This window comes from Dermacentor andersoni, chromosome 10 (genome assembly GCF_023375885.2).
Source record: "Dermacentor andersoni chromosome 10, qqDerAnde1_hic_scaffold, whole genome shotgun sequence".
In the NCBI taxonomy this organism is placed as follows: Eukaryota; Metazoa; Arthropoda; class Arachnida; order Ixodida; family Ixodidae; genus Dermacentor; species Dermacentor andersoni.
The window spans coordinates 37902329-37914608 of record NC_092823.1 but is presented as its reverse complement, the minus strand read 5'-3'; the positions used below and the strand labels follow the sequence as shown (position 1 = coordinate 37914608).

General features: G+C 46.3%; 1 protein-coding gene across 1 annotated transcript in view; it reads left to right on the top strand.

Annotated features, from left to right (window-relative positions):
- The window catches only part of LOC126519167 (multidrug resistance-associated protein 1-like), a 255175-nt gene that overhangs the window by 160686 nt on the left and 82209 nt on the right, over window positions 1–12280 (top strand). The window contains exons 8-12 of the mRNA XM_050168782.3: window positions 1985–2113; window positions 3432–3596; window positions 4512–4686; window positions 9629–9883; window positions 11594–11797. Of these exons, the coding sequence (XP_050024739.1) occupies window positions 1985–2113; window positions 3432–3596; window positions 4512–4686; window positions 9629–9883; window positions 11594–11797 (928 nt within the window). The remainder of the gene's footprint in view (window positions 1–1984; window positions 2114–3431; window positions 3597–4511; window positions 4687–9628; window positions 9884–11593; window positions 11798–12280) is intronic.

The window sequence follows — 12280 nt, the reverse complement described above, 5'->3', positions numbered from 1 at the left end:
GCACAGGCGAACATGCATGTTCCAGAGGACACGTGTACGTTGCGCGCTCAGAGTGACCCTCCACCAGGATGACCCTGCACAGAGTGACCCTCCACCGTGCGCCTGCCATGGAGCTGGATTCGCTACAAACTTGCGGCGTTGTCACTTTTTGGCGACATCGCCGCTGTGCACAAAAGTGCGAAAACCTTTGCGCAGTTACTTCTTGCGCGGTGGAAAGGCGGTGATCCCGGGTTCGAGTCCCGGACCAGGACGAATATTTCTTCAACTGCGAGGCGTTTCTTTCGAGGAACCCGTATCGTTTAATTAGTTTTTTACACATTTTCGCAGTCGAGATGTCCGTAGTACGGCGCAAGAGTATTTCGACACAAGGGGGGCCAAATACACGGAGTTCACACGAAGCCGGGAAAAGATTTCGCATTGACCGATTTTTTCGTGATATCAGAGTTCGAGCTAACGAGGGTTAACAGTAATTTATATTTAAGCTAAATAATTGTGTATATATATAATATGTATGCAGATAATTTTGTCCAATTGGCAACTCTGTGTATATTTTGCCCAGTACTATGTACTCCTGCCTTACCGACTACGCGTCACAGCGCACTTGTGGGTCTTGCAAGTTGTGTTAGTATTCAGGATATCCTGCCAGAATAAACGTTGCAGCAGCGGACGCAGCGTAGATACCGGTAAGAGCACGCATGCACTGTCAGCATTCCGTGAAGAGCCTTCCAGGTTTCTAACAGTACCCGGGTAATATGCTTTTGCCAGAGTGAGAGATCACATTGAAGTCTAGAGCGCGAGCTAAAGGCTGCGCAAGTTTGCCTGCTAAAACAGTTGAATACAAAACTAACCTAACTGAACCGGTTGAAACATGTACAAACATTGCCAGGCCATCACCGGTAGTTTGCCGCTATCCTTGAAAAGAAGTGTAGATCCATTGCACTCTGTCACTACTAACATATGGGACAGAAACTTAGAGGTTAAGAATGAGCGAGGATTGAAATGTGAAGGACTGGACCACGACTTATGGAACAAAATATATGAGGTGCTAGATTAGGAGACAGAAAGACAGTAACAAGAGTTAGAGAGCATACGGAGGTAACCAGTATTCAAGTTGGCATTAAGAGAAAAAAAAAAGTTTATTGGAGTCGGTGCCGATTGAAAAGCGCTTTCGAGGATGCCAGGTCGAGTGAAAATAACAACTTGCAGGCATAAGACTGGGTCAGCTAGAGAAAGGTAACTGAGAGAGACATTTCTCCTGCGTTGAATCGGAACAGGCTGATGATGATGATGACCTAACTGAGGCTTTTGGCAGTGTTGCAGTGTGGCAGTTCTTTGTCACCACAACGTGAGGATATTGGCACAATTTCAAATCAATATAAAAATGATCAATTCTTTAAGGTCTGTGTTTTCTTCGATAGTATCGACGTGATACTACTACCAACATATAGCGTCTGAACTCACGTTTTCTTGAAATATCTACAGCGCACGAAAAGAATTATTGCATCTAGACATGATTTATAAGAATTTATGGACGCATCCCATTTTTTCTCCCTCAGCCCTCAAATCAGTTCCCGGTGTCTACTTTTCCAGTGCAGCATAAATGGCTGATTCCAGTGCAGCATAAATGGCTGATCTTTCTGCTTTTCTGTACAGAGTCGAGGCTATTTATCGGCTCATTGTCGTTGATTATTGATTCTTTTGTGACAAATCAACCAGTAGGGATTTTGCCCGTGTTCGTCTAAATATCACAATGAGAAAAACTTGTGATTTGGGCGTTGCTCAGTGGCAACAACAAAAATGTCGTCACATCACACGATAATGTAGGCGGGATTTGGAGTATCGTCTTTAAGGAGACACGGTGGCCCCTGGCACCAAGCTCGATGTTTTTACCTTTGTGTTATGTCATGCTCCGACTATTAAGATTCATAGTTCGAGCTAAGATAGTTCCAGCTAACTTACGCTGCGGCGATGTTTCCTTCAACAGCATGGCCATCTTGGGATTCATAAGACCCCTGCAAATGTACAACATGTGGTTCCTGGATCAATACAATCAGACGGCCACGATTGCGGAGGATTTCTCCTACCACTTCGAGAAAGAGAAGCAGAAGAGGGGGTACGTAAATTCTCAGTCGATTGAAAACTTGTGCGTGAATTTGAGAATGGGATGTCTGAATGAACTACGTGCATTAATATTAACAGAATTTTTTCTTCTGTAACCTTGCGCGACATAATTGCAGGTCGGAAATAGCGAAAAACACTAAGTACACAAGCAAGATAACGGGCCGCGGCTTGAATTGACTGAATTTTGACTATGGATAATTACAAATATTTAACCCCTGGCAGACTTCCGCTGCATGCAAGAAAATCATCGCAAAATCCACCGAAAAGCCTAATCAAGAAACAAATCATCGCGTATGCTACCAATCGGGAACCTTAATTGCTTGTCACCGATGCTCAAGGCAGTCTAAAGGCATCAAAAAAGCCTCCCAAATTTCCCTCTTTGTATTCCCTTGATGCGTACGTCCTTCACTGGTTTACACTCGTGCACGTAATTTTTCGCGATGAAGTTCGTTCAAAACCTTTCACAGCATCATAAATGTTTACTCCCGAGAAGCTATAATTAAAAGCTGCGTAACTCTCGAAAGAAAGTTTGAGGACGCTTAAGCTTCGCCTGAACAGAGGAAGGTGATACCGTACAAAGATCCCTGACTACTACTCGCGTTTCCCAGCAACTGAAGACCGGGGAACGCTGGCGGTGAACGCCGTGCACGAAGGCGAGCTTTCTGGCCTTCGATGCCTTTCTGGCCTTTCTGCCTCTGGTTGGCGATAAGATGGAGATTAGCTGAAGCTTGTCACACGTTGTGCTTTTTTGACGGGCACACCACACCAGTTTTCTTGAGTACAAGTAGCTACGCAGTTCGATTACGCTATGGATGTACATATTAGATATTAGTGTCAGAGCAGGAACATTTGAGTCTTGCGAAATATTCTCTTGTGCGCATTTTCAAGGCCTTGAATTTTGTGTACAAGAATGGACCAAATTTTTAATTCTTGTAAGTTTTTCTTTTTGATTGTTGTTGTTCATGAATTAAGAGTACATATATACCAACGCAAAATATTTATTTCTCACTTTACGGTCACCCGAGAAAAATCGCGGTAAATTTTTTTCGAAAGATGTCCCTAAGAATTGAATCCTGCAATAAAAAAATCGACTCTGGGCGGTCGCATATGGGGAAAAAAATCGACCCCCAAAGGGTTAATAAAGATGCAAAATCAGGGATGCTCGTTCAACTTTTGCCCAATAAGTTTCAACCGCAAACACTTTCGAGGCATCTTGTCGGTCTTGGGCATTGTCTCGTTGCTGAAAAATGCTTGCCAAGCATAAAGCGCTCGCGTGATCGCATCTTCCACCGCCTTTGTTCTTTGCGCAGGGCGGTCCCAAGCAAGAAGCCCGACGCCGACGGCCGCCGTCCCGTCGTGTCCATGATCGGCATAATGACTCCGCTGTTCCGCACCTTTTGGGTCGAACTCACCCTGGTCGCCCTCGTCAAGCTTGTCTCGAGTGTCCTCACATTCGTCAGCCCCCTCATCTTGGAGTGAGTGCACGCCCGGGAGCTGTGTGGTGTCACTTGCAAGCGGTTGTTAGCCCGAAACTGTTCTCCTGAGGTTGCTCAACATTTGAGTGAATTACGATCCACGGGAGACGTAAAAGAATGCGCGGTAAAGAAGCATTCATGGGTGCCGACTTGGTGGGGTAGCAAATTAATTATCCCAAAGAGTCTTCTTCACTAAACGGAATAATTTCTGGTTTTCATGCGAAGTGCACGTTCTGGGTTGCCTCGTAAATGTTAAATGAACATCCTAGTATACTTAAAACTACCTTGTCAGCATAATATCACGAGAAGCCAACAAACGAAGACACCAAGTAAAACATGGGGGAAAACACTTGTACTTACTAATTCAATTAAACAAATGATAAATAGTCGCAATGAAAGTGGATGAAAAAACAACTTGCCGCGGGTGTGAAACTACCCCACGTCACCGCATTACGCGTGCGATGCTCTAACCAATTGTTCCACATCCACCGCCAAGGTTTGGGAGTGGTGACGCTGGCTAACACTCCCAAGGTTAGTTCTTGAAGAACACATAACTACCCAAGAAAGTGGATGGGGAAACCGCGCCGCAGTTAGAGCATCGCACGCGTAATGTGAAGACGCGGGATAGTTTCCCACCTGCGGCAAGTAGTTTTTTCATCTACTTTCATTGCTATCGTTTATCATTTAATTCAATCGGTAAGTACAAGCAATTTCAGCTATGTTTTCCTTGGTGTCTTTGTTTGTTGGCTTCTCATATGATAATTAAAAATTGGGCTCCTCGTTTAACCCTCTTTGTTTTCGTTCTGATCAGCATGAGAAATTCGCCAGCAATTGTCTGCCACTAAAGCAGCTTGCGCTGTCAGGTTACAACGCCCACTCGTTGTTAGACTGAGTCTCCAATGTTGTACCTGGCAGCATGCTGATCGCGTTCGTGAGCTCGGACGACCCTCTTTGGCGTGGCCTGCTGTTCGCCTTCACCATGTTCTTCTCGGCCATGTTGGAGTCTATACTGAACGGCCAGTATGACTACCGCATCTACGTCACCTCTATGCGCATGCGCTCGGCCATGATCAACGCCATCTACAAGAAGGTGCGTGCCCCGTACGCTCTGCCGGCTGTTGCTCTTCGCGCCTGTTCGCTGTGGCCTGATGGTCCGTTAAGTGTCGACCTTGCAAATTCGGACGTTTTTCTGGTGGCATTTGTGTGAGCTGGTACGGGTAAAGTGAGGGTAGCGCGAAAAACAGCGACCAATAGAAACACCAAGCGATTTCTCGGAAGTGAAAATTTAATCTTGCAAAATAAGTGCAGGTATGCTTAATAAGTAGTACTATAACGTCGCATTCGCCAAAATTTCGATAGAAATATAGCCGTGCCCCATAGCTTCAAAGTGTCGCACAGTCTAAAGAAAGGTCGCAGTTTGGCCCGAAAGGCGAAGCATCGATTGTGATAGCAAATTAGTAGACAGCTATACGAAGTACAGTATTCATAAAAGCGCGCTAAAGACAAAGACGAAAGGAATACAGACAATGCCCTGCTAAATTCCTTTCTTCTTGGTTTTACTTTTAAATTAATTATTACTCATTCAACATGACCTTCCTGATTTTATTTAACAGGTAATTAAGCGATATTCAATGCTATTTCAATAGCTATTAGGAAATTTATGCTCCATAATAATTTCGAATAATCCACCCATTTCTTGGCCAATCCCCCTTCGTGGGTAGGAGCCACACGCATCGCAGGCTACAACAACAACAACAACAGGACTGGTGCCAGCCCGCCGCATGTATTTCTTTTTTCCACGTCTTTAGCGCGCTTTTATGAAAACTGTCAAGATGAACCAACTCGCCCAAACCAAGGTACTCTTGCAATAAGGATAGTAGTTCTATCGGCCACATAAACATTGGCTTACTAAATGAGCAAGCATGGTGTCAGCGCGGACAGGCAAGCACGAACACACCCGACTCGATGACCGCGGACACTCGCTGTCAAAACTGGCGTGAGGAAGCGCGGCCGCCGCGTGCTGTCGATCGCTTCCACGCAAACTGTGCGGCGAGGACACATCGCGCACTTATGCGCCCTCTGCAGGTCGCTTGGCCGCTCAAAGCACGCAGTTGCTGCCGGTGTAGAGCGCCCTGCCTCTCTCCTCCTTTGACCGCGCGAGATTTAGTCGCGATAGTCGCCTTCCCGCGCGAAAGGCGAAGTCGCTGCCGGAGAACAGCGTCGCCCCCCGCAGCCTTTCGCGCGGCGGAAGACCTGTTGTGCGCACCAGATCGAACCCCGCGATCGTCCGCTCTCGCTCGCACACGCGGCGACGCTGTTTGTCGCCCTCGGGCGTTCTGCGGAACATCCCGGCGACGCCGGTGGCAGAAATGCGCCTGGGGTATCCATATAATTGCTACCGCAATACAATTCAAGCTGCCGTTTCGGTGTACAAGTGGTGTTCAATGCACCAAATAAGTTGGCCTTGTCTGTACTGCGGTCCACGTGAAGCTGGAAAAGCTACTGGCTCCTTCGAATAAGGACTGCCCCATTAAGCTCCTCCTCAGAATTGTTCTACGCTCAAGTGGCGTTGCATACAAAGTTCCCACGCGCTGCGGGCTGGAATACACGGGGCGATGCTTAAATGCGAGCGAATATAACTACCGAAGCGCATATTACGGGTCGCGTCTAGGTGCGCACTGCAATTTTTCGCCGTTGTTGGACACGACAGTTCCATTGTATAAGGGCACTTATCACGAGAAATCGCTTGTTCAGTCAGAACGCTTGGGACTTTCTTCAGTATGCGTTCCGTGGCATAATCGCGCAGTGATATAAGTTTTCTCGAAGCCTCGGAAACCTTCCCTGAACCCGCCGTGGTTGCTCAGTGGCTACGGTGTTGGGCTGCTGAGCACGAGGTCGCGGGATCGAATCCCGGCAACGGCGGCCGCATTTCGATGGGGGCGAAATGCAAAAAACACCCGTGTGCATAGATTTAGGTGCACGTTAAGGAACCCCAGGTGGTCGAAATTCCCAGAGTCCTCCACTACGGCGTGCCTCATAATCAGAAAGTGGTTTTGGCACGTAAAGCCCCATAATTTAATTTTTTTCTAAACCTTCCCTGATCAATGTGGTCTCCCCTATGTGAATTTTGGCATCTGCGCTGTTCCTCACTCTGCTTCATTTACTCGCTTTGTTCTTGGTATTATTTTTGCCGACTTTCATCCATGCGAAGTGGTTATCGTACAGTTACGGCGACTGCGCAGTTAACAGTACGTAGTTTTAAATACTTGTATTAAAAAATACGTTGCGTTAAAATACTGTTTTAAATACTCGTGTTTCCCACATACTGAGGCAATCGATGTAAGCGAAGCTTTGTTTGCTTTGATTGACGATAATTGCAAGCGATGTTGACGCAAATGTTCAATTTCTTCAACGCTTAGTCCAATCATGGCACTGCCGAGTTGATGTAGGGCACTCGAATCCCTAGCTTTTGGTGGGAGTCGAACCAACGACCTTGCGTTGTGCACACCTTGTGACGAACACCGTTGGTCGCGTCGCCACTCTTCTGCTGAGGTGGCCGCAATGCTTTCGCATTCATCCGCCTAAGGGATGACTAGGATCCCTTCTGCTGCAGAAGGGATCAAAACTGCGACTTCGGCGAGGCCGTAGCCGCGGCGGGCACAGAAGCGTTGATTTGACGTGCGACGGCCTCCGTAGTGTAGCCGAGACCCCACGGTGATTTATTGGGGCTTTGCGTCTGCGTGCCCGGCGTCAGTTGTCCGCTTGACAAATTTGCATGGTATTTATTTTTTAGAAATAGCCGAAACGTACCGTACCGCACCTCCAGCTTGCCCGCAACCGCTGTCGTGCGTATTTTTTTGCCTTCTTACACCAACTTTTCTCTGAAAGACAATCAAGACTGAGTGTAGGAAATACAGAAGTACACCGCTCGAGACACGTTACAAAAGAAAATGTTAGGAAGCATTAATGCAAAACAGGGTTATAAACAAACTACTGAGGACCAAATAACTTAAAACCAAATTACAGTTGAGGCTCACGCACAGAACATTGTATAATTGTCCCGAACATTGCTCCCACACATAATCAAACAACGTCGAAATGCAGTATCATTTAAAAAAGCATGAAGGAAAGAAAATAAACCAGCATAACTTCACATGCGAGATGCATAGAGACACGGCATACTGATAACACAATTTCGACAAAAAATTCAGGATCAGGAGTCCCCTAAATTTGTTTGTCCGTTTGCGCGGCAGTGCTGTCGGAAAGGAAATTTCACGAGCGAATGTCTCGTGGCAATCCTGAGAAATTAAATGCATCTGTGATTCCATAAATGCCAGTAAAACTTATTTCATCATTCAGTCGTCGTGAAGAAATGAAATGAAATGTGCATCATGCATGTTCCAGCCATAAGCGTAATTGCATAATTTGATGAGTGTATTTAAGGATAATCTTGACGCAATGGTGCGAAAAACACAAGGACACGTTGACACATGAACTGTAGACCGCAAGCACCAACTTTTAACCTATTCCGGAAACGGCCCACACATGCTGAAGATACACTAACAGCGTGAAGTTTCTTTTGCCGATAATCATTAACACGTGGCTTGCTACGCATACAAGTGCCACTAAATATCTATTTTTAAACATGTATTTTTAGAAAGTCAAGTTCGCTTTGCGATAAGTATATTGGGGTACCAGCACACTTCTCTCGTTCTTTGTCATCGTGTCGAGGTCGTTTTCTGGCCATTGCGAGAAAGTTAACTATGTAAAAATTAGCCTAAACATTGTTACTACAGTAAGAGTATTTATGGAGCAAGGACAGGAGTGCCACGGTACGACTAGTACTTAGTGTACGTAGCGAAAGGTCACGTTTGATTCGAGTTTTGCTTCACTGGCGATTGCAGTTGCGAGAAATGAATCGACTAACTCGACGTTGGATGGGTTCCAACATGCAGATTAAGTACTTATAATGGGGAGATCGTATTCAGGACGCAAACTCGAGCTGCAGACGGACAAATATTAGGGAATGCTAATTTGCGGGTGTTAGGGAGTTACGCAGGTTGCGACGAGTGTAACCTAGTGATTTTGAAGCATTGGCGCTTATGGTTGTGATATGAGAGGTCCAGGAAAATATGGATTCGAGATTACCGCCTAGATATTCGCATGGTGTCGCTTGAGATACTAATCAAGTATTATATCCGGGGTACCAGGTCCGTAGGTCCTTTCCTGGTACACGACACTAGGAAAGACTAAAAATGTTTTACTTAATTTACCATAACCAACTTCAAATAAAAAACATGCATATTTTCATTCAATTACCCAGCGACAAACCCATTCCTTTCATTCAAAGAAGGTGAGAGAGTTCCTGCGCAGAACAAATGTGTTCAACGGCTCATTTTTCCCGAGCACAATGCGCACATGGAATAACCTTCCGGCCAATGTGGTTGAGTGTTCGATGGTGTCTTTTTTGAGTGCATTCCGAAATAGCTAACGATGCTTCATTGTCGCGTCGTATTGTTTGTACCTAGCGTTGTACGACTTGTCTAGGTTCTTCTAATGCCGTACTTGCTGGACCAAATATACATCGTATCCCTATACTGTACTGCTATGTACCCCCACTCCTACCTAAAGCCTGACATCGAGGCTGGCAGTGTGTAATAAAGAAATACATAAAGACATTACAGAAATAAATACATTCGTAAATGCATAAATAAATAAATAAATAAATGCATGAATAAATAAAGTACTTGCATGCATGCATACATACTTGCATGCATACATGCATGTATACATACATACAGCTTGAGTTTTTACGTATGAAAGACAGCACCTTGAATTTGTATTGAACTGAAATTGCTATTCTTCCTAAGCTACAATGATGACACCAGAATAGCATTATTTTTGTGAATATTTCGTAATCTAAAGAAGACAGAGCGAGCAACCGGGACAAGAATTGTACAAGCGCACCGCTTAGAGCATTGGCCTCGGGACAGCCGGTGATGCCCAGCTGTGCCGTTCTCCTCGTCCCACAGGCCTTGGCCCTCTCCAGCGTCGCGAGGGGCCAGTACACAACTGGAGAGATCGTGACCCTCATGTCTGTGGACACGCAGCGCGTGATGGACTACATACAGGTTTACAATCTCATTTGGATAACGCCGCTCCAGATTGGTCTCGCCATCTGGCTTCTCTGGGGACAGCTTGGCATTGCAACCCTGGGTGGCCTTGGCGTCATGATCATTTTGCTTCCGGTGAACGGCGTGGTGACCGCTTACATCAGGAAGTATCAGGTTGGTAGGCCCTCACAGTTCACTGCTTAGTGAATCTTAGCATGCTGAGTTGTCGCATTATACCTCTTGCGTTAATTTTTACATATTACTTAGCCGCTCTTGCCGGCATATAATGGAATCGCTTGGATTGTGGCCTCAATTATAGGCTTCAGTCGGCTGTGCAGCAACTTAGAGTTGTAAAAAAGGAAAGTTCTTGCAGATCGTTGGCTCTTCAAACTGCCGAGGGGAAGAGAAGGGCCGGCACATTACAGTTCAATGGAGTCCCGGTCACTGTGGTGTACATAGCAACGAACTGGCCAGAGCGAAGAAGGCACTCAACGAACCAGCGCTACTGGTTGCAATTGCTTTTACAGCGAAGCTGTATATGCCTAGGCGAAACACTCGTGGGCTGGCCACAAATCCTACTGCGTGGGTATCTGCCATTGTTTAAGGGAGTATGAGCTATTGCACTCGTCTTACGTGACGGACGGACACATTTCGTGTTAAGCAGCAGGCATAGAAATGCTCACGCATTTCTTACGCTAGGCGAGACGCTCGTGGTCCGATCACGGAAACTGTCTTTAATTAAATAAAATGTGCGGCCTTTGACTTTGATGAACCCGCTGGATTAACACAATGACCCGCCCATTGCATCCCTCCATGATGGTGATTGTGCGAAGCGCAATGTGCGGCATTTCAAATAAACACTGTGATAAACCCAGGCCAAACGTGTGCTCAACCTTAAGAAACACAAACACGTAACCAATAATTAAGAGTTTACTAAACCGTTGGAATTACCCCATCGACAAACATCGGGGCCGCACATTTCAGCTTCGCTGGTTTACCATCTGTTTTGGGTGTATGAGCGATGTTTTTTTTTTTTCGAGAGCGGACGCCAACTGCCATCTCTCAGGTGTCATCCGAAAAGCGGCAGAGAAGCACTGAGACAATCTCAATAATCACTACAGACGACTCCAAAGATTAGGCCCTGCCATGAAATTTAGGCTATTACCAAAAATTAAATGCAGCTGAGCCAGTGCAGACTTAGGCTGGGGGTGGCGTTTGCGCGTGGGTTTGTACACCTCGGGGGACGCATCGAGTCTCCGGACTATCAATGAGCGTGAGACTGTGGGACTACGCGGAAGGAGGACAAAAGTTGAGCAATGACATTACGCGCCTCGACAGCCCGCCGCTGTTGGTGGACGTTATTTTAGGCCCTTGGCCAACGTTAAATCGAGTTTAAGGCGATAAAAGCCTTCCTTGACTTTTTAAGAAGTACGGGCATGGACTATAGGCTTTGAGTAAACCAAATTGCTTGCTATATGTTTTACATCGTCCTTTTCTCGTCATCACCCATCATCCGCCATTTCTTTCCCTTTCCCCCTCTTTTTATTAACGTTGCATACTCGAGCAAACGCATTGCAATGGGGAATTCCAATGAGTACCAGCTTTCCTTTTTATGGTTTTCCTCTGAACGTCCATTAAAGCACTTGCATTGATTTAACAGGGAAACATAATTCATTATTGTTGAGTAATGTCGTCTCTAAAGGGTTTTGTCTGAAGAATTGTCATTTGGTGCACTCCTGCAAAAGCGGCCCACTGCACTATAGCGAAACAGCTTACCACAGAACACTTCTTTTGCGTGATTTGCAAACGGTACAACGCCGTTTTGGTGTCCCACCTGGGTGGTTATTTCCACGTGCTAATGACGAACCTTCGTCCACTTTGCAGGTTCAACTAATGAAACACAAGGACAGGCGTATTAAACTGATGAACGAGATCCTGGGTGGAATGAAGGTGCTCAAATTGTATGCCTGGGAGAAGTCCTTCCAGGAGCGTGTGCAGGGCATCCGAAACGACGAGATGCAGTCCCTGAAGGTGCAGGCCTACCTTAGCGCCGCCGTCATCTTTGCCTTCACCTGTGCACCATTCTTGGTGAGTGTTCACAATAATCCAATGGAAGCGGTGTGTCAGCCTATGTCCGCTGCAGGACGAACACCTATCGTGTCAATCTCCCAAACCCCGCTATTTTGCACTAGCTGATTCCAACTTGTGCCTGCATGTTTCCCAATTCACCCCACTTTATTTTCTGCTACCCTCGACTGCGTTTTCCTTCCCTTGGCACCCTTTCTGCAACTCTAATGGTCCACTGGCATTTGCCCAGTGCATTACGTGACCTGCCCAGATCCACTGGCGGCCATCCCTCGCCAGGCTATCGAACTTTAATTTTAACGCGACAGCGTTAAGGAGCTCGTGTCGTAGAAAAGCCGGTGTCGTCGGCGTCGGCGGCGTTGGCCGTGAGCGATAAATCCCGGCAGACACTTCATGAATAAAAAATAACTTGCAAGATGGGCTGGGTGGGAATTGAACGATGGTCTCCGGAGTGTGAGACGGAGACGTTACCACTCAGCCACGAGT